Genomic DNA, 23,423 nt, shown 5'->3' on the forward strand with positions numbered 1-23,423 from the left:
GGATTTTTGTTTTCTTTATGTTGAGGTGTAATCCATACTGAAGGCTGTAGTCTTTGATCTTCATCAGTAAGTACTTCAAGTCCTCTTCACTTGCAGCAAGCAAGGTTGTGTCATCTGCAAAATGCAGGTTACTGATGAGTCTTCCTCCAATCCTGATGCCCCATTCTTCTTTATAGAGTCCAGCTTCTCAGATTATTTGCTCAGCATACAGATTAAATAAGTATAGGGAAAGGATACAACCCTGATGCACACCTTTCTTGACTTTAAACCACACAGTATCCCATGGTTCTGCTCAAATGACTGCCTCTTGATCTATGTACAGGTTCCTCATGAGCACAATTAAGTATTCTGGAATTCCCATTCTTCCCAATGTTATCCATAATTTGTTATGATCCACATAGTTGAATGCGTTTGCATAGTCAATAAAAGACAAGTAAACACCTTTCTGGTATTCTTTCAGCCAGAATCTATCTGACGTCAGCAGTGATATCCCTTGTTCCACGTTCTCTTCTGAATCCAGCTTGACTTTCTGGCAGTTGTCTGTCGATGTACTGTTGCAACCACTTTTGAAGGTTCTTCAGCAAAATTTTACTTGCGTGTGGTATTAATGGTATTGTTTGATAATTTCCACATTTGGTTGGATTACCTTTCTAATAGGCATAAATATGGGTCAGTTGACTAGGTAGCTGTCTTCCAAATTTCTTGACATAGATGAGTGGGCACTTCCAGTGCTACATCTGTTCTTTGAAACATCTCAATTGGTATTCCTTCAATTCCTGGAGCTTTCTTTTTTGCCAAGGCGTTCAGTGCAGCTTGGACTTCTTTCTTCAGTACCATTGGTTCTTGATCATATGCTACCTCCTGAAATGATTGAACATCAACCAATTCTTTTTGTTACAGTGACTGTGTATTCCTTCCATCTGCTTTTGTTGCTTCCTGTGTCATTCAGTGTTTTGCCCATGGAATCCTTCAATATTGCAACTCGAGGCTTGAATTCTTTCTTCAGTTCTTTCAGCTTGAGAAACGCTGAGCATGTTCTTCCCTTTTGGTTTTCTAAGTCCAGGCCTTTGCACATGACATTATAATACTTTACTTTGTCTTCTCAAGCCACCCTTTGAAATCTTCTGTTCAGCTCTTTTACTTCATCATTTCTTCCATTTGCTTTAGCTACTCTATGTTCAAGAGCAAGTTTCAGAGTCTCTTCTGATATCCATTTTTGTCTTTTCTTCTTTCCTGTCTTTTTAATGACCTCTTGCTTTCTTCATGTATAATGTCCTTGATGTCATTCCACAACTCTTCTGGTCTTCGCTCATCAGTGTTCAATGCATCAAACCTATTCTTGAGATGGTCTCTAAATTCAGGTGGGATATACTCAAGGTAGTACTTTGGCTCTCATGGACTTGCTCTAATTTTCTTCAGCTTTAGCTTGAACTTGCATATGAGCACTGAAGACCTTGTTCTGACTGAGGATATTGAGCTTTTCCATGTGTCTTTCCACAGATGTAGTCGACTTGATTCCTGTGTATTCCATCCTGCGAGGTCCACGTGTATAGTCACTGTTTATGTTGTTGAAAAAAGATATTTACAATGAAGAAGTCGTTGGTCTTGTAAAATTCTGTCATGCAATCTCCAGCATTGTTTCTGTTACCAAGGCCATATTTTCCAACTACTGGCCCTTCTTCTTTGTTTCTGACTTTTGTATTCCAATCACCAGCTGCCTGTAGATAGATGGATTTACCTCTGGGTTCTCAATTCTATTCCATTGGTCTATGTGTCTGTCATTTTACCAGTACCAGGCTGTTTTGATTATTATCCCAGCCAGTATCTTGACTGTAACCTCAAGAGAACCCAAAGAACCACCCAGCTAAGCCACTCCCAGATTCCTGACTCTCAAAAATGGTGAGAGATAATAAATATCTGTTGTTTTAAGGCACTTAGTTTTGGGATAATTAGTTATTCAGCATTCGGTAACTAAAACCCACTGTACAGCTGCTGGCCCTGTGCCTGAAAGTAAAATTCTTCACATACTTTTTCAGCAATCTCCGGACTTCAGAACTGGGTAGCCTATTCCACTGTGGAATTTTGATCAGTATAAGAGACTGCCTGTGTATAATTCATAGCCTAGTGGCCATGATGGGGTGGGGCAAATAAGGGATCATAGTAACACCCAGTTACAACCTTCTTTTAGAACCTGAGGGACAATATTCTTCTCATATTTTCATAGAAAACCTATACGGTGTTGTAAAACAGCAAGTGACCATGGTTTCTAAGTAACGGAATTTTGACCAAGACCCATAAACATCATTATTGAAAGGAGAATTTTAACGAAGTATCTATAAAACAAACAAAAAGACACACCTATTGCCGTAAAGTCAAGGTAGACACTGGACAATTCTCTTTCCTTCTCCAGATAGGTAAGCCTATCACAAGGAACAAGCCCATAAACCTTGCTTAAGACTAGCTCATTAGTTACTGTCTGTTAATCTCATCAACTTCCCGAAGGAAGGAAAAATCATCATAAGGTAGTTCCTATCACTTTGCTCTGGATGAGATTATTTAGAGAAAAAAGTAGAGAGAAAAGAGGACATAAGTGATCTCATCCATTCTCACAGATTTAAATGCCATCCTAAATCTGATAACTTCCACATTTGTAACTCTAGTCCAGACCACTGTCTTGAGCCCCAGTTTCACATACCCAGCCACCTCCATGACATCTCCATTTGGATATCTCATAGATATCTCAGATTTAAAATGTCTAACACAGAATTATTGATCCTCCTTCCAAATATGTTTCCCCAGTGAACTTTCCAGTGGCATCCTTATTGACCCAGTTGTTCAAAGCAGAAACCTAGGAATCCACCTTGATTCTTCATTTTCTTTTATCTCTTATATCACATCTGTTAGCAATTCACGTTGATTTTTTCCTGCCAAAATCAGTTTTAAACTTCTTGCTATAATCTTAGTCCAGGCCACACTTACTTGTCCTGTGGATTATTGCATCAGCCTCTTAACTGGCCTTCCGTTCTCTCTTATTTCCTATTCACTTCTCCATCCATCTCCAGAGAAATCTTATTAAAATGAAAATTGATCATATAATTCTCCTGCCTAAAACATTTCAATGGGTTTCTATTCATTTTCCAAACTTTACCTTCTCCTGTAAGACCGTGTTATTTGGTCTTATCTGCTTCTCCAACCTCATCTCCCACAACTCCTTCCTCTTGTTTATTATGCTTCAGTTTCACTGATCTTCCAGATCCTGGAGCACAACAAACCCTTGCCTGCCTCCGGGGCTTTTCACGTGGTTATTATCTGCCTGGAATTTTACCTTTTACCAGTAGCCTTCTCACTAGCTCAAAATGGCCTTTCCTCTCTGAAAGAACAGCTCTATCCAAAGTTATTGAAAATAAATAATTGTTACTTTCTTTCTTGGTTCCTTGTTTTCTTTGTAGTACTTATCATGACTTATAATTACATTATTTGTCTATTTACTTTTTATTTTCTTGCCTGTCTCCCCACTAAAATGTAAGCCTCTTGAGGTCAGGAACCAGGTTAGTCTGTTTCATCGTTATAGTAGAAATCAATTGATAGTTGTTAAATAAATGAATAAGGTATCTAAGTTAAGTATGATTCTTAAGTCTCTAGTGTGGGCAGCTAAGAAGATGATAGTTCTTTTCACTGAGATAAGGAAAAGAAACCGAAAAGAAGGTGACTTCGAAGAGGAAGATGAATTTGGTTTTAAACATAGTGAATGTGAGTCACCTGTGAAAAAGCCAGGTGGCGATGACTAGTGAGTTGTCTGTGTAGAGTGCTGAAGCTCAAGTATCAGGTCTACCTGTTGTCATCCAGTCGATTCTGACTCATAGTGACCCTATAGGACAGCATAGAACTGCCCCATAGGATTTCCTAGGCTGTAATCTTTACAGGAGCAGATCACCTGATGCACTAGTGGGTTTAAACCTCCTATCTTTCAGTTAGCAGCCAAGCACTTAACCACTGTGCCGCGAGGGCTTCTTAGAATCAGGCCTAGGCTAGATAAATTTGGAACCTTCAGAATGTGAATTAAGGGTAGCAAAAGGTTTCATGACAAATTCTACTCTGATTGCTTGAAAGACGCTGCCCAGAACGTTGGGTTGAGAAGTGCCAAGACTCAGCAGGAAAGAGTGTTGTGTTGATTACTGATGTCTGCTGTGGGCTTGGGAGTTGGAAGTAGAGATATAGATATAAATATTGTGTATTTCTTCCCTGAACTAGAGGATCTCACATTATCATCAAAATGTTAACTTTGCACTAAACCAAATTAATGGCAGATAGTTGAGCAGTCTACCCAAACTAAGTCTACCCAAACTGTCAGATAATTAAATTTTATTTAATTATTGTAAATTATTTATAAATCACTGACAGTATAACCACATCACTAACACTAGAGACATGTATGTTCTTCTTCTTTCTTAGAATATGTCTTTTTTTTCTGAAACAATGAGTTATCCAATGTATGCACTCCCCATCCCCCCATTATTGTTGAGTTGATTCCAACTCATAATGACCCTGTAGATTTAGTGTTAGTGATATCCAGATTTGTTAAAAATTTAGAAGTTGTAGGTTTTTTTTTTTATTTTTGTGCTTTGAGTGAAACTTTACAATTCAAGTTAGTCTTGCATACAAAAATTTATACATATGTTGTTTTTTGACCCTAGTTGATCTCCTTATACTGTGACAGCACACTCTTCCTTTCCACCCTGGATTTCCCATGTCCATTTGTCATGGACTGAATTGTGTCCCCCAGAAATATCTATCAACTTGGCTGGGTCATGATTCCCAGTATTGTATGATTGTGTATCATTTTGTAAATCTGATGTGATTTCCTTATGTGTTGTAAACTCTATCACTATGATGAGGTTATATGTGATTTCCTTGTGTGTTGTAAACTCTATCACTATGATGAGGTTATACTGATAAGGTTTACAAGATTAGATAGTGTCTTAATCCAATCTCTTTTGAGATATAAAAGAGAGAAGCAAGCAGAGACGCATGGGAACCTCACACCACCAAGAAAGCAGTGCTGGGAGCAGAGCGCGTCCTTTGGACCTGAAGTTCCTGCGCTGAAATGCTTCCAGATCAAGGGAAGACTGATGCATCACAAGGACCTTCCTCCAGAGCTGATAGAGAAAGCCTTCTCCTGGAGCTGATGCCCTGAATTTGGACTTGTAGCCTACTGGACTATGAGAGTATAAACTTTTCTTTGTCAAAGCCATCCACTTGTGGTATTTCTGTTAGAGCAGCACTAGATGACTAAGACACCATTCAACCAGCCCTGACCCTCTCTGCCCTCTCATCTCACCTCTGGAGAGAAGCTTCCCATTTAGTCTCATGTATCTACTTGAGCTAAGAAGCACATTCTTCATGAGTACCATTTTATGTCCCATAGTCCAGTCTAATCTTTGTCTGAAGAGTTTGCCTTAGGAATAGTTTTAGTTTTGGGCTAACAGAGAGTCCAGGGACCATATCTTCTGGGGTCTCTCTAGTCTCAATCAAACCATTAAGTCTGGTCTTTTTACTAGAATTTGAGTTCTGCACCCTGCTTTTCTCCTTCTCTGTCAGGGACTCTCTGTTGTGTTCCCTGTCAGGGCAGTCATTGTGGTAGCTGGGCACCATCTAGTTCTTCTGGTCTCAGGCTGATGAAGTCTCTGCTTTATGTGGCCCTTTCGGTCTCTTGGGCTAATACTTTCCTTGTGTCTTTGTTGTTCTTCATTCTCCTTTACTCCAGGTGGGTTGAGACCAATCGATGCATCTTAGATGGCTGCTGACTAGCTTTTTAGACACCACTCAGCAAAGTGGGATGCAGAACATTTTCTTAAAAAACTTTGTTATGCCAGTTGACCTAGATGTCCCCAGAATCCATGGTCCCCAGACCCTCACCCCTGCTACTCTGTCCCTCGAAGTGTTTGGTTGTATTCAGGAAACTTCTTAGCTTTGGGTTAGTCCAGTTGTGCTGACTTCCCCTGGAGTGTATGCTGTCCTTCCCTTCACCTAAGATAATTCTTATCTACTATCTAGTTAGTGAATACCCATCTCCTTCCCGACCCTCATAACCATCAAAGAATGTTTTCTTCTGTGTTTAAACCTTTTCTTGAGTTCTTATAATAGTGGTCTTATACGATATTTGTCCTTTTGTGACTGGCTAAATTCACTCAGCATAATGCCTTCCAGATTCCTCGTTATAAGATGTTTCGTGGCTTCATCATTGTTCTTTATCGTTGTGTAGTATTCCATTGTGTGAATATACTATATGTTTATCCATTCATCTGTTGTTGGGCACCTAGGTTGTTTCCATCTTTTTGCTATTGTGAACAGTGTTGCAGTGAACATGGGCATAATCTATTCATATGATGGCTGTTAATGCTCTAGGATATATTCCAAGGACTGGGATTACTGGATCATATGGTATAGAAGTTGTAGATTTTTAAATATTTTTCTCCTTAAAGCAGCAATTTAAGAACTTCAAAAGCTTTTCAAAATTAGATACATCTCTTTTTATAATGTTCTTTAAATCTTGATTGTTGACTTGAGGGTTTACTTCTAAAAGATTGGTAGATAGAAAACATTAAATGGTTCTAGCAAAATAAATACAAATGAAAAAAAACCTAGTCTTCTTTAAGGCAAACATAAACCTGGTTTAGCTGTGGCCAGCAGTAACCTTTTTCTTACCTTGCCTTGAAGAGAGTGATGCTGACCCTAAAGCTGCTTACTCTGTACAGATAAATCAGTTAGGGATCGCCTGCCCTGAACTGACTTAATGACTTCACAATACAAAGTGAACGTACTGGCTCACCTGATTGTATAGTCCACTGTGGCATAGGGGAAGGGAATTTTCCTCTCCCTGAAGCTGAGTGAGGAGACTCTGAGAAAAATGTTCTTCAGATTGCTGCATATACAACAAGGGTTCATTCCTCACTTGTATGTTTATTTAGATGGGTTGTTGATCTGACCTGTGAGATGGCAGATAGAGAGTGGCAGTGGAACACCCTGTCCACTTGTTGTTTGACATGGCAAGGATGCATGAGTTACCCATAGGCAAGTAGACACCTTGGACTTGAGCTGCCTTGCCAGTATTGCAGAGGGTTGGCAGCTAGAATTTACAGTAAACTGCTAAGGATGGGAGCTTCTGGTAGTGGTGGTGCAAGGGGGTTGAGCAAATGAGTTGAAGAGGTGGAGCTGATGTGAAATCTCCCAGATCAGGGCTCTGCAGCAAGGATAAGCCCTTAGAGAGAGCCAGCATTTGGAGGCTTTTACCATTTAGAGGGCATCAGTAGCCAATCAGTGTTGACTACAGAAGGAAGGACAACCAAAGTGGCTTGCCAGTTAGTAAAGAGAACTTTGTTCCTCTCCTTCCATCAAACCTCATCTCATGGGACTAGCCCATAGATGTATAGCATTGTCCAATGCTGAAATTAAAATGCTGGATTTACGAACTTTTTTATAAAATGATACCACCATTTCCCCTTACTGTCATTCAGTTAAATAGTTCTTTCCAAAGGAAAAGAACATTCATATCTGGTGTGGAACTTGGTGAGTAATGAAACAAATGTTGAAGAAAGGAAAGTATTGGCAATTCTGGGTTGACCAAAATTGAATTTGGTTTTAGTCACCACTATTAAATGTTGTTCTTTTCCCCCAAAGAAATTCACAAATTTCCCCTTGCAGCTTCAAATCATCTCAGGTTAGTATCTAATTCATTTCTTAAAAATGTAACTTAATTTTCTGTTTTGCTCAATTATAATTATATTTTTGCTTTAGAATAAAGGAACATGAAGAAGAAAAAGAAAGAAAGAGAAAAGAGGAAGAAAAGGATGCTGAGGAAATTAAGCGACAGAATTCATTATATGAAATAGAAATGAGAAAAAAACTAGAAAAGAAAAAAGAAGAAATACATGAAAGCAGGAGACTGTTTTTTGTAAGTTGAAAGTACATCTCTTCAGAAAATGTAGATTAAAATGCCTCACTCTTAACTTTTAAACAATAGAAGTGAAGTAGAGTAGCAAACAAGTTGCTATTAAGTTGGGTTTCTGAAGGAAAACATGCTTTTTTAGGTAGGGCTCTATTTGCTCTAAGGAGCCTGGGTGCGCAATGGTTAAGCACTTGGTTCCTAACTGAAAGGTTGGAGGCTGAAACCCATCCAGAGGCTTCATGGGAGAAAAGACCTGGCAATCTGCTCCTGTAAAGATTACAGCCTAGAAAACCTTATGTGGCAGTTCTACTCTGTCACATGGGGTCACTATGAGTTGGAATCAATGTGACAGCACCTAACAGCAACAACAACATATTTGCTGTGGTTTTATGTTTGTGTGCTCTCATGCATGAAAGAGACGGGGGAGAGAAAATGAGATTTTTTTCCAGATGAATTTATTATCTTTAAAGTGAGAGTTATTGTGAGGAATGAATGGGGTAATTTATGTTTGGTGTCTCCTGTGCTGTTAATAATGTGCTCAATATTTTGTGGCTGTTGTAATTTATTTTGTAATTTTTTAAATTTTTCTATTTAAAATTAATTTTTATTCTTAAGTAATACACTCACACCAAACAGGCTTAAAAGAAGAGTAGCAGTTCTTTGTTTCACCCTTTATGCTCCCAGGAAGTAACCTCTTCCAATTTCTTTTACCTGTTTCTTCTGGTATAAAAGCATATTCTAAATATTCTGTATTTAGATTTAAAAATATATTTTAGGTTCTAAATATATATGTTTCTTGAAATATCAAATTTACACATTTTCTGCTGCTATCCTGGTAATTAAGAATTTAGCTCTCTTCCATAACTATCCTTTCCACTTCTCCTTCCTACCAGCCCCCAAAGAATTATGTCACAACTTTAGATAAATCATCATCTTTATTATTATGTCACTATTGTTCTCTGCAGAGCTAAGTAATACTTTGATTATATTTCTTTGCATAATGTTTTTCTATAATTCAAATAATTATTTTTGTTTTAGTTTGCTTTGTTGACTGTATACCTCAATTTTTTCCAAATGTTTTATAAGTTTTGTCAAATGTAAGTTGATATTATTTTTCAAATGTTCAAATAAGTAATATTAAATTACCTGCCAATTCCGTCTTGTTGTTTTCCTTAGAGCTCTCCCTTCTAGAGTTCTCCTTCCTTCTATGACCTTCTGGACTGCTTGTTCTCTAGGCCTGCTGCACAGCTGTCACCTGGGACTTCCCTGTGCCACTTTCCTGAGCTACCTCTCCTATTTCCTGAATCTTATGTCTTCCTCCTTCTTGGTTTACTCCCTCATCTAGCTGAAATACATCTTTGAGAGACTTCCTAGGAGGGTGTATGAGAGATAATGATTTTGAATTCTTATCTGAAGAAGTTATCTTCTAGAGTCATACTTGGTTTATAGTTTGACCAGGTATAGAATTCTGGTTTCAGAATTCAGAATTTTGTATTCATGGTTTTATATTTATGTAGCTTCTAGTATTGCTATTGAGAAGTATGATGCTCCATAGTCTTCATCCTTTGTATGTGATCTTTTTTTTTTTTTCTTTCTCTCTCAAAGTTCTTAGGATCTTTTCTTTATCTGTAGTGCTCTAAAATTTCACAGTGATGTGCCTTGGTGTAGGTTTTTTTTTTTTTTTAATAGATTTTATTTTTTAGAGCAGTTAGGTTTACAGAAAAATTATGCAGAAAGTACAGAGTGCTCCCATATACCCCCTCCCTCCTGCACATTGTTTCTCCTGTTAACATCTTGCATTCCTGTGGTATGTTTGTTACAATTGATGAACCAATATTGACATATTATTACTAACTAAAGTTCATAGTTTACATTAGGGTTCACTCTTTGTGAATGTAGCCCTGCGGGGTTTGACAAATGCTTAATGTCATGTGTCCACCATTACAGTATCATATAGAATAGTTTCACTACCCTAAAAATGCACTGTGCTCCACCTATTCATACCTCCCCCTCCACTGACCCCCTGGAAACTACTGATATTTTCACTGTCTCTATAATTTTACCTATTCCAGAATGTCATATAGTTGGAATTGTAACTTTCTTTTACTGGCTTCTTTCACTTAGCAGTATGCATTTAATGTTCCTTCATATTTTTTTTGTGGCTCGATAGTTTATTTCTTTTTATTCTTGAATAATCATTGTATGGATACACCACAGTTCATTTATCCATTCACCTATTTAAGAGCATCTTGGTTGCTTCCAATTTTTGGCAATTATGAATGAAGCTGCTCTAAAGATTTGTGTACAAGTTTTTTTGTGGACCTAGTTTTTCAACTTATTTGGGTAAATACCTAGGAATATGATTGCTGGATCTAATAAGCCTATGTTTAGCTTTGTAAGAAACTGCCAGACTGTCTTCCAAAGTGACTGCACCGTTTTGTATTCCCACCAGCAATGAATGAGAGTTCCTGTTGTTCCACATCTATGTCAACATTTGCTGTTGTCATTGTTTTGGATATTAGATATTCTAATAGGTATGTAATGGTATCTCATTGTTTTGATTTGCAATTCCTTAATGACGTATAATGTGGAGCATTTTTTCGTACTCTTATTTGCCATTTGTTTATTTTCTTTGGTGAGGTTTCTGTTCAGATTTCTTGCCCATTTTGTAATTGGATTATTTGTATTCCTGCTGTTAAGTTTTAAGAGTTGTTTTATATCTTAGATACAAGTTATTTATCAGATACGTTTTTTTTTTTTTTACATGTTTTCTCCCAGTCTGTGGCTTCTTTTATCATTTTCTTAACTGTGTCTTTTGAAGAGCAGAAATTTTTAGTTTTAATGGAGTCCAACTTCCCAATTTTTTTTTTAGTGGATCGTGCTTTTGGTGTCTCCTAGATGTTTTCCTATGTTATGTTCTAGAAGTTGTATAGTTTTATATCTTACATTTAGGGTCCAATGTAGTTAATTTTTTAGAAAGATTGTGTCTAGATTCTTTTTTTTTTTTTTTTGCATGTAGATATCCAGTTGTTCCAGCACCATTTGTTAAAAAGACTATCATTTCTCCACTTAATTGCTTTTCCTCCTTTGTCAAAGATTAGTTGACTGTTTGTGTGGGTCCTTTTCTAGGCTTTTGTTTTGTTCCACTAATCTGTTCCTTTGCCAAAACCACACTGCCTTAATGTAGCTTTATAGTAAGCCTTGAAGTTGGGTGGGGTCATTTCTCCAATTCTGTTCTTCTTTAATACTGTGTTGGCTATTCTTAGTCTTTTGCCTTCACATATAAATTTTAGAATCGGTTTTTAGATATCCACAAAATGTTATGTTGTTGTTAGGTGCCACTGTGTTGGTTCTGACTCATAGCGACCCTACGTACAACAAACTGAAATACTGCCCCGTCCTGCCATCCTCACAACTGTTGTTAGGTTTCAGCCCATTGTTGCAGCCACTGTGTCAATCCATCTCACTGAGGGTCTTCCTCTTTTTCGCTGACCCATGATATTCTTCTCCAGGGAACGGTCCCTCCTGATACGTGAGACTAAGTCTCGCCATCCTTGCTTCTAAGGAGCATTCTGGCTGTACTTCTTCCAAGACATATTTGGTCGTTCTTCTGGCAGTCCATGGTAAATTCAATATTCTTTGCCAACACCATAATTCAAAGGCATCAATTTTTCAGTCTTCCTTTTTCATTGTTCAGCTTTTGCATATGAGGCAATTGAAAACACCATGGCTCGAGTCAGGTGCACCTTAGTCACCAAGGTGACATCTTTGCTCTTTAACACTAAAGAGGTCTTTTGCAGCAGATTTGCCCAGTGCAATACATCCTTTGATTTCTTGACTGCTGCTTCCTTGGACGTTGATTGTGGATCCAAGTAAAATGAAATTCTTGACAACTTCAATCTTTTCTTCGTTTATCAAGATGTTGCTTCTTGGCCTAGTTGTGCAGCTTTTTGTTTTCTTTATGTTAAGGTGTAATCCATATTGAAGGCTGTAGTCTTTGATCTTCATCAGTAAGTGCTTCATGTTCCTCTTCACCTTCAGCAAGCAAGGTTGTGCCATTTGCATATCTCAGGTTGTTAATGAGTCTTTCTCTAATCCTGATGCTGCGTTCTTCTTCATATAGTCTGGCTTCTCGGATTATTTACTCAGCATACAGATTGAGTTGTTGTTGTTGTTAGGTGCCATCGAGTTGGTTCCAACTCCTAGTGACCCTGTGTACTACAGAGTGAAACACTGCCCAGACCTGCACCATCCTCACAATCGTTATGCTTGAGCCCATTGTTGTAGCCACTGTGTCAGTCCATCTCATTGAGGGTCTTCCTCTTTTTCAATGACCCTCTACTTTACTAAGCATGATGTCCTTCTCCAGGGACTGATCCCTCCTGACAACATGTCCAAAGTATGTAAGACGTAGTCTCGTCATCCTTGCTTCTAAGGGGCATTCTGGTTGTACTTCTTCCAAGACAGATTTGTTCGTTCTTTTGGCAGTCCATGGTATATTCAGTATTCTTTGCCAACACTGCAATTTAAAGTCGTCAGTTCTTCTTCAGTCTTCCTTATTCATTGTCCAGCTTTCGCATGTATATGATGTGATTGAAAATACCATGGCTTGGGTCAGGCGCACCTTAGTCTTCAAGGTGACATCTATGCTTTTCAACATTTTAAAGAGGTCTTTTGCAGCAGATTAGCCCAGTGCAATGCGTCTTTTGATTTCTTGACTGCTGCTTCCATGGGTATTGATTGTGGATCCAAGTCAAATGAAATCCTTTACAACCTCAGTCTTTTCTCCACTTATCATGATGTTGCTTATTGGTCCAGTTGTCAAGATTTTTGTTTTCTTTATGTTGTGGTGTAATCAGTAAGTGATTCAAGTCATCTTCACTTTCAGCAAGCAAGGTTGTGTCATCTGCATATCTCAGGTTGTTAATGAGTCTTCCTCCAGTCCTGATGCCCTTCTCTTCTTCATATAGTCCAGCTTCTCAGATTATTTGCTCAGCATACAGATTGAATAGGTATGGTGAAAGGATACAACCCTGATGCACACCGTTTCTGACTTTAAACCATGTAGTATCCCCTTGTTCTGTCCAAACAATTGCTTCTTGATCTATGTACAGGTTCCTCATGAGCACAATTAAGTGTTCTGGAATTCCCATTCTTTGCAACGTTATCCATAATTTGTTATGATCCACAGAGAATGCCTTTGCATAGTCAATAAAACACAGGTAAACGTCGTTCTGGTATTCTCTGCTTTCAGCCGAGATCCATCTAACATCAGCAATGATATCCCTCATTCTGTGTCCTCTTCTGAATCCAGCTTGAAGTTCTGGAAGTTCCCTGTCAATGTACTTCTGCAACTGTTTTTGAATCATCTTCAACATAATTTTACTTGCATGTGATATTAATGATATTGTTCAGTAATTTCTGCATTTCCATTGAATCACCTTTCTTTGGAACTTGCTGGAATTTTGGTTGGGATTGTGTTGAATTTATAGATCAAGTTGGGAAGAATTGACATCTTAATAATATATTAAGTCTTTCTATCCATGAACGTGGACTATCTCTCCATTTAATTGATCTTCTTTGGTTTCTTTCATTAGAATTTTGTAGTTTTTCTCATATAGTTCTTTTGTACATAGTTTGTTAGATTTATACTTAAATTTTTTTTGGTGCTAATGTAAATGGTGTTGTGTTTTTAATTTCAAATTACAATTGATCATTGCTGGTACATAGGAAGGCAGTTGACTTTTGTATATTAACCTGGTATCCTTTGAGTCGAAATCAACTTGATGACAGCAGGTAATCCTGCTACCTTGCTATAATCACTTGTTAGTTCTAGGAGCGTTTTTTGGTCAGTTCTTTGGAATTTTCTATAGACAGTCATATCATCTACAAACGATGATGGTTTTATCTCTTCCTTCCTAATCTGTATACTTTTTAAAAATTATTATTTTTAATTTTATTTTGCTTTAGGTGAAAGTTTACAGAGCAAATTAGTTTCTCATTCAAAAATTTATACACAAATTGTTTTGTGACATTGGTTGCAATCCTCACAATGTGTCAGCACTCTACCCCTTTCCACTCTGGGTTCCCCCTTCCCGTTTGTCCAGTTTTCCTGTCCCTTCCTGCCTTTTCATCTTTGTTTTTGGGCAGGTGTTGCCCATTTGGTCTTGTATACTTGATTGATCTAAGAAGCATGTTCCCCATGTGTGTTACTGTTTGTTTTATAGGCCTGTCTAATTTTTGGCTAAAAGGTGGACTTCAGGAGTGGCTTCAGTTCTGAGTTAGAAATGTATCCAGGGGCCATAGTCTCAGGGATTCCTCCAGTCTCTGTCAGACCAGTAAGTCTGGTCTTTTTTTGTGAATTTGAATTTTGTTCTACATTTTTCTCCCCCTCTGTCCAGGACCCTCTGTTGTGACCCCTGTCAGAGTGGTCACTGATGATAGCCGGGCACCATCTAGTTCTTCTGACCTCAGGCTGGTGGAGGCTGTGGTTCACGTAGTTTATTAGTCCATTGGACTAATATTTTCCTTGTATCTTTGGTTTTCTTCATTCTCCTTTTTTCTGGACTCGATGGGACCAATAGATGTATCTTAGATAGCTGCTGGCAAGCTTTTAAGACCCCAAACACTACTCACCAAAGTAGGATGTGAACATTTTCTTTATGAACTATGTTACACCAATTGACCTAAATGTCCCCCGAGAGCATGGTCCCCGGCCCTCAGCCCCAGGAACTCAGTCCCTCAAGGTGTTTGGATGTGTCTAGGAAGCATCTATGACTGTGCCCCCTTTGTGCTCTATTATATGTATGAATATACATGCTGTACATAGAAATATGTATGTAAAAATATCCACAGACTAGCCTGTATATGTATGTGAGTACATTCCTATATGCCCTCCTTCCCCTATTCAGCGTATGTATCTGCTGCGTATCTGCTTGTAAGTTGTTGTTTTTACAAGTCTATATACTTTTTATTTCCTTTTATTATCTAATTACATTAGCAAGGATTTCCAGTGCAATGTTGAGTAGGAGTGGTGAGTGGGGATATACTTGTTTTATTCCTAGTTTTAGGGTGAAAGTATCTAGTTTTTCACAATTAACTATGATGTTAGCTATATAATTTTTTGTAGATGATCTGTATCATGTTGAGAAAGCTCCCCTCTATTCCTAGTTTTTATCATGAATGAGTGTTGGATTTTTTCAAATGCTTTTCCTGTATCTATTGATATGAACATATGAATTTTCTTCTTTAGCCTGTTAATAGTAATTACATTGACTGATTTTTGAATGTTAGACCAGTCTTGCATACTTCGGATAAACCCACTAGGTCGTGGTGTATAATTCTTTTTATACATTATTACATTTGATTGTTAATATTTCGTTGAGGAATTTTGTATCTATGTTCATGAGAGATACTGGTCTGTATTTTACCTTCCTAGTAATGTCTTTGTCTGGCTTGGTATTAGGGTAATGCTGGCCTTGTAAAGTAAGTTGGGAAGTGTTCCCTCTTCTTCCATTTTTTGGAAGAGTTTGAGAAGGCTTGGTGTTAATTCTTTAAATGTTTGGTAAAATTCACAAGTGAAACCATCTGGATATAGGTGTTTCTCATTCATTTTTCTGGGCACTCAGTTGATACTTTTAATCTGGAAACTCATATTCCTTTCATTCTGGGAACTTTTCATGCTTTATTTCTTGGATAATTTTGTTCTCTTTCATTTTTCTATTCTCTGGTTCTAGAACCCTTCCTAGATAGATATTGGACTTTCTGAATTGATTCTCTGATTTTTAAAAATCTTTTTTCATTTTATTAGTTAGGAGTAGGCTCAAAAACATAACAGAATACCCCCAATAATAGTGGCGCAAACAAATACGGGCTTAAAATACAGGGGTAAACCATTCCTGGGCTAGTACAGCACCTCCAGAGTCAATAGAAACTGAGGCACCTTCTTTTTTTTGTTCTGCTATTCTTGGAAAATGGATGGTTTCTGTCCTCAAGATTGTTTCATGGCTCTGAATAGGTGCTGGAAGGGAGAAAGGATGAATGACAAAAAGGAGTGTCCTGGCTATCTGTCCTCCTTTTTAAGGAGCCTTCTCAGAAGTCCCACTTAATTTCCACTTAAATCTCATTGCTCATAGTTTAGTCGTACCTAGCTGAAAAAAACAAAACAAAACTGAGAAATGTAAGTCTTTTAGCTGAGCATATTGCAACCCTGATTAAAATTTGGGTCCTGCTACTAGTGAAGAAGAGAAAAAAGAATCTTCAGTAGGCAACTAATTGTTTCTGCTATTTCTCTTATTTTGCATTTTTGGGTGTTTGTTCTACTTTGAAAGTTTTCTCAACTTTGTCTTCTGAGCCTTCTTTTGAATTTTTATTTTATCTATCAATATTTTAATTTCTAAGAGTTTCAATTACAGTCTTACTGTTCCTTTTTTAATAAAACCTTGTTCTTGGTGCACGGATGCAATATTTTTTTGAGTATTATGTTTTTTATTGTGGTAATATATATATATATATATACATATATTATATATATATAACAAAACACGGATGCAATATTTTTTCTCTCTCCAAGTCACTTTGGCATAGGGCAGACCTGGTTTTGAGTGCTGACTCTGCTACTTACTAGCTATGTGGCCTTGAGCTGAGCCTTTCAATTTTTAAAAATGAGAATTAACTTTGTGTTAATTACCTGTATTTTTTTTGTATTATAAAAAGTCTGTGATCATTATAATAACCCTGAAAAAAACAGCAAAATAAAACTTTAAGAAATCATGCAAAACAGTCACTTTTAACAATTTGGTGTTTTCATTAGCTTTTCATGTTGACTAATTTATCTTATAACCAGATTACAAGTTTTTAAAAGTAACAGCCCATAAATTAGAAGTGTATTGAAGAACTAGGCACATATTAGTCCCTTAGTTACACATGTATTGGAAGAATGAACGTTGCATCTAACAACATGCTCAGTACACCTTCACCTTGAATTGGTTTCCATTTATAGTAACAGGATGCACTAATATATCTATGTACCCAGGCTATTGTCCTCAAAGGCATCTATTTTACAATAGCTAACTCAGGCTGGGGTCATGGAACAGATGCTGATAATGAACAGATTTTTATTATTTAAAAAATAGCAACCTATTAAAAACTTTTTGTTAGCATTTACATCTGTAATTGCTTGTTTATATGTATATGCAAAGAGAAAGGCTGGATAAGAAACTAGTAACAGTGATTTTTTATTTTATTTTTTTTAGTCTAGTGAGGGGGATCAGGAATAGGCAGGTAGTGGATGGGGTGGGAATGAGACTTTACAATGTATACCTTTAAAAAAAAATTGAACCATGTGACTGTTACCCATTCAAAAATTAAATGAAAATTATACATATTTAATGTATTTTTCTGATTATATAATTATTTTTAGTTGTACATTTTTTAAAGGAATGAGATATTTGAAAACAAATATAGAAAGACATTAAGATGTAAAAGTCACCGATAATCTCATACCCAGAGATAACTGCTGTTAATATTCTGGTACATTTCTTCCAGTCATATATGTTATTGTATTTATATATATTTCCAATATTGGGATATACTATGTAATGTTTTATATTCTACTCTTTCTCCCCATTTACCAATTATTTGTATCTTCTCATATCGCTGAGAATTTGATTTGACCATCTCTCTATTAGTGAATATTTAGAGGTTGTTTCCAATTTTTGGCTATCATAAATAAGTGAGATAAATAACATGGTACATTAATTTTTTTGCACATCTTATCATCTGGGATAAATTTCCAGGAGAGAAATAACTGGTTCAGAAGCTGTGACCATTTGACAAGTTCTTGTTAGATATTAATATGTTGAAAGGTGTTTGATAGTATAATACACAGTTTTTTTCTTTAAGGAACATATGAATGATAAAAATATCATCAAAGCTGTAGAACAGCAGCAGCAAGCGGAGGAAGATGAAAAGATTAGAAACTTTATCAAAGCAAAGAAGCGTCTTACACAAATGAAGAATAATAAAGAAGCTGAAACACACAGGTAGGCTATATCTTACATAATTAATAAAGTACTGTCTGAAATTGTTTCATTACAAATCAGAAGTTGCGATATGAGAGTGGTCTTTAGGAACAGAGGTCTCATTATTTTACATATGACTAGGTCATTTATTGACATGATTTCAGTTTGGGACATATGAGTTGAAGTATTCTTGAAATTTCAAGGACATCTACCTGGATGGCTGGAAATACTGATCTGCTAGAGAGGTGTGAGTTGGAGATGGAGTAGTGATCAGTGTTAGATCTATAGAGGGATTCAGTGAGATTTTTAAATGAAGCATCCATCAGACTTAAAGGTCATTGCTACTTCAGTGAGCAGTTTAGAAGGGAGGATAGGGTAGAGAAAGGAGTAAGTGGCTAGATTGCAATACACTGTTTCTATCCAGATCATAATATTCCCTTGTGCAAAATCCTCTGATGGTTTTGCATCTCCGTTAGAGTCTTCACAATGGCTCATAGGCTCTAAAAAAACCCCAAAACCAAACCCATTGCCGATGAGTCAGTTCCAACTCATAGCAACTCTGTAGAACAGAGTAGAACTGCCCCATAGAGTTTCCAAGGAGCAGCTGGTGAATTCAAACTGCTGAACTTTTGGTTAGCAGCTGAGCTCTTTAACCAGTACACCATCGGGGCCTCTTCATAGGCTCTACATCCACCCTAATTCCCAGCCGACCCAGCCCCATCTCTCAGACTCATATCTTACTATGCTCTACTTCCCTCCCTCTGCTCTACTCATGCTGGCCTTCTCCCTGGGGAATGCTCACCTCCAGAGAACACATGGCTTGCTCCCTTAACTCTTTCAGGTCTTTATTCAAATATTACCTTCTCATTGAGGCCCTCTCTTTTTAAAAATTACACCTCCTCCCATTTTTATACCTTTAACTGTTTTCTTTTTCCTCATGCATGATATAACACTGTATATTTTAATTATTTTGTTTATTGTCCTTCTTTCGCAACTATAAGGAAAGCCCCAGAAGGGCAGAGATTTTTAACGTTTGTGTTCGCTTTCATATCCCCGGCACCTGGAATAATATCTGGCATGTAGTAGGCAATCAATAAATGTTTAAAATATTGTTTTTGAAAGCTTAGCTGAAATGCCATCTTTTCCACGATGCCTTCCTTTTTTTCTCTTTTGTTCATATCACTTTCTAGCTATCTCATAGCATTTATCACCCTTTGCCTTATGTAGTTATTTGTATAAATGGCTTCTGCATTTTAGATTGTAATTTCCTTGGGGGCATACACTGTATTCTTTTTCATGATTTATCACACATTGCTTTGCACATAGCATTCACTCAGTAAATTGGTGAATTTGTCACTACATTTGAGTATTTTTTGCCCGATTTCCTAAATGACAATGCTTCCATTCCTCAACAAACATGCATTTATTGTTAATGATTTACCAGGCACTCCGCTAGGCCTTGGACCTCAGGAATCTCACAGTGTGTAAACAAAGACAGACATTATAAACAGATCAAGTCAGTAAAGGGCTATGAATAAATTGCAGACAGGGTATAGTAAGAGGATAGATATTTATTCAGGATTTTGATAACTTTTATTGCCATTTTCATGGTTTTATTTAAAAAACTTGATTTACTTTTATGGCCTAAGCCTTCAATATTAGAGTAAGCAGGATAGTCTAATAAAACATTTTACAGTGTTTTTCAATATGGAGAATTTTAACACATTATCTCCTATATGTATAAGTAAGATCATATGTACACCTACTCCTTATCGACTGTGGTTATCTGACATTTCCCATTTATGACATTGGTAAAAAAATTACTGTCCGACTATTTTGCACATTAATGGCGTACATCTGGCAGTAACAAACAGTGAGGTGTGAGATGAGAGTAATGCTGGCTGTGATGGTAAAAGTTTGTGTCACCTTGGCTGGGCCATGATTCTTAGTGGTTTGGCAGTCATGTAATGATGCAATTTGGCAGTTATGTAATGATGTAGTCATCCTCCATTTTTGCATAATGCTGATTTTCGACTAACCACCTGGTCTTTGGAACCTAACCATGTCGATAAGTGAGGAGTGAGTGTATATAGATAAGATCATACTATGCTTATTACCCTCTTTGGATTTTTAGAATATATGTTACTTTATAATTATAAAAAATAATTTCCACTTAAAACAATCAAGATATATAAGAAGTAGTGGGGCTCCTTTTATTTCTGTAGAAGTTTGTAAAATATCTCAGACTCCTTAACTAAATTATGCTGGCTCCATATAACCGTTCTGTTTATGAAAATTTGACAAATTATGGTTATTTGGTTATAGGCTAATGGAAGAACGAAGGGAAAGAATTAATAACTTCCTGAGTGAACTAATAAAAGAGAAACTTGACAATGAAGATTTGATTATTGCCAGAGATATTGCAGAAGCTGAGGCTGAAAGGGAAAAAAGAGAAAGTGAAAGATATGAAAAAAACAAAGCAGAAGTGAAGGCGATTGCAGAATATAGAGCCATTGTGGTAAACAATTCAATTACAACAAATAAAAATAAAAAGACATGTTTAAGATCTTTCCACTGTGGTTTCACCCCCTCTACCTCCCTGATCAAAAACTGGCAGAGGTTTTAAAAACAATATATAAATTATCCTACTATATTCTTGAAGTCAGACCATGTTTTCTCTATAACAGAAGATGACAGGATAATCAATTACAAATATTTGTAGATGCAAAATAATCTTTTCTGTTTCAGAGTCATCTGAAATGCAAAGATTATTATTCATGTAATGCAGGTTTTTCATTTGAGTTTTAAAAAAACAAGTCAAAATGACCCTATTGCATTTCCATATTGCTTAATTCTTCAAAAGTTATCTCCTACAACACTGGGTGTCATAACATTTAGATAGTTTGCAAACATTGTAGCAATTAATCTTTCACCTACAAATATCTTTCTACCTTGAGAAGATCTTGCTTTTGTGTTCCTGTATTTTCTTTTTTAAACCTAGAGATTGGTCTGTATCACTCTACTTATGTTTTCATTGGGTATTTCCTACTATTCAGAAAATAGAACAAAACCAAAGTAAACTGGCCACGTGGGTCTCAAATGAGGTACATACAGTTTTCTACTCCTGCATCACTCCTGGCTGGCCTTCTGCTTGGAGCCTTCTAACTCTCTACCTTATGAGAAAGCACTGGTTGCCAAAACTGGTTTTAATTTCTTTCCTTTGCCTTTTAACATCTAGATGAAAAACAAAGAGGAAGAAGAAAGACAAAGAAAAATAAATGCTAAAGAACAATTACTGGATATCTTGAAAGCAGATAAGATTTTTTTGGAGCATGAAAAGGTGAAAAAACGCAAAGCTGATGAAGAACGCAGAAAAGTTCACGATGCCCATATTCAGCAAATGGTAATTATTCCTAAATGTGCTTACTTATTTTAGCAATAATTATGTTAGATAGAATTCACGCTAGTTTTCTATCTCTTAAGCAGTTTCCTTTTTTGAGTAAGAACAAATGATCATCATGGTTATGACATAATAATATATCAAAAATGTGAAATTAGTTTCAATTTTTATCTTTATTAAAGTTCCCACAGGAAACCCTGGTGGCGTAGTGGTTAAGAGCTGCGGCTGCTAACCAAAAGTTCGGCAGTTCGAATCCACCAGGCGCTTCTTGGAAACTCTATGGGGCACTTATACTCTGTCCTTTAGGGTCGCTATGAGTCGGAATCGACTTGACGGCAACAGTGTGTGTGTGTGTGTAAAGTACCCCTGCTAGGTTTATATTTTTGCACAAATATTTTTCCTTCTTTAGTGTCTATTGCGCTTTAGTAAATATTAAATAAAATTCAAATGTATTCGGCGGCCCATGAAGTTCATCTTCTTTTACTTTTTTCTACCTTTATAACTACATCCCAGACACTGTGTTGACTGGGATCTCGTAGGTTTTAGATTTGAGGTGAGTGAGAGTATCTGGTGTCCATTCATTTGTGACTAAAATCTGTTTTCCAAAATGGCTATATCATTTTCCATTCCTACCAGCAACCTATGCAAGTACAAGTTGCTCCACATCTTTACCAACACTTGGCATTGTCCTTTAACTTTTCTAGTGGCCATTTAGTGGAATCTCATAGCTTTATTTTGCATTTCCTTAATGACCAAAGATATTGATCTTTTCACGTGCTTGTTAGCCATTTGTATGCCTTCTTTGGTGAAATGTCTGTTCAAACCTGTCGCCCATTTTTCAAATGGGTTGTTTTCTTATTGTTGAGTTTTAAGAGTTCTTTATATATTCTAGATAGTACTTTGTCAGATATATGTTTACAAATATTTTCTCCATATTTGTGGGTTTCATTTTCATTTTCTTAATGTTATCTTCCAATGAGCAAAAGTTTTTAATTTTGATGCAGTCCAATTTATCAGTTTTTTATTTTGTAATGTGTGCTTTTTGTATCACTGCTAAGAAAACTTTGCCTAAACTAGATCATAAAGATTTTGTCCTGTGTTTTCTTCTATAAGTTTTATGGGTTTCTTATGTTTAGGCATATGATCTATTTTGAATTATTTTTAGTATACAATGTGAGGTAAAGGTCAAAATTCATTTTTCCGTGTAGATATTCAGTTATTCTAGTACTGTTTGATGAAAAGACTATCCTTTCTTCATGGAATTACCCTGGAACTTGGATTGAAAATCAGTTGACCATATAAGTGTGAGTCTATTTCTGGACACTTGATTCTGTTCCATTAATCTACTGTATTTTTAGGCAAATAACACATGCCTTCTAAGTTTGTTTGCCAACCGCGCCCTCCCCTCGTGTGGTATTTTCGTAAGTGCTGCTATGCTAATTTTTTTACAGCAACATGTAAGAAAAAATTGGCATAGCAGCACTTATGAAAATACCACATGGGAAGAGGGCACAGTTGGCAAACAAACGTAGAAGTCGTGCACTATTTGCGTAAAAATATGGTATCTATCCTTATAGTATACTATGCTATACTCTGTTGATTACTGTAACTTTATAAAACCAAAAAAAATCAACCCTGTTGCTTCGAGTCGATTCCGACTCGGTGACCTTATAGGATAGAGGAGAACTGCCCCACAGGGTTTCCAAGGAGCGCCTGGTGGATTCGAACTGCCGACCTTTTGGTTAGCAGACGTAACTCTTAATCACTACACCACCAGGGTTTCAAATTAGGTAGTGTAAGTCCTCTTTGGTCTTTTAAGAAATTATTTTGGCTATCCTGGGTGCTTTGAATTTCCACATACATTTTAGAATCAAGTCAGTTTCTGCAAAAAAAACCCTGCTGGATTTTTATTGCAATTGCATTAACTATATAGATAGATCAATTTGGGGAAAATACTTTGGAGAGAATCATTTTGAGGGAATAATGTAACAATATTGAGTCTTCAAATCCATGAACATTGAATATCTCTTTATTAGATCTTCTTTATGTTCTGTAG

At 36.7% G+C, this 23,423-nt stretch overlaps 1 protein-coding gene across 1 annotated transcript in view; it reads left to right on the forward strand.

Moving 5' to 3' along the window:
- CFAP210 (cilia and flagella associated protein 210) overlaps positions 1 to 23,423 on the forward strand; it is a 44,150-nt gene that overhangs the window by 16,701 nt on the left and 4,026 nt on the right. The window contains exons 5-8 of the mRNA XM_004375537.3: positions 7,795 to 7,951; positions 17,849 to 17,988; positions 20,293 to 20,485; positions 21,206 to 21,370. Of these exons, the coding sequence (XP_004375594.1) occupies positions 7,795 to 7,951; positions 17,849 to 17,988; positions 20,293 to 20,485; positions 21,206 to 21,370 (655 nt within the window). The remainder of the gene's footprint in view (positions 1 to 7,794; positions 7,952 to 17,848; positions 17,989 to 20,292; positions 20,486 to 21,205; positions 21,371 to 23,423) is intronic.

The sequence above is a fragment of the Trichechus manatus genome, unplaced genomic scaffold (assembly GCF_000243295.1).
Source record: "Trichechus manatus latirostris isolate Lorelei unplaced genomic scaffold, TriManLat1.0 scaffold00037, whole genome shotgun sequence".
In the NCBI taxonomy this organism is placed as follows: domain Eukaryota; kingdom Metazoa; phylum Chordata; class Mammalia; order Sirenia; family Trichechidae; genus Trichechus; species Trichechus manatus.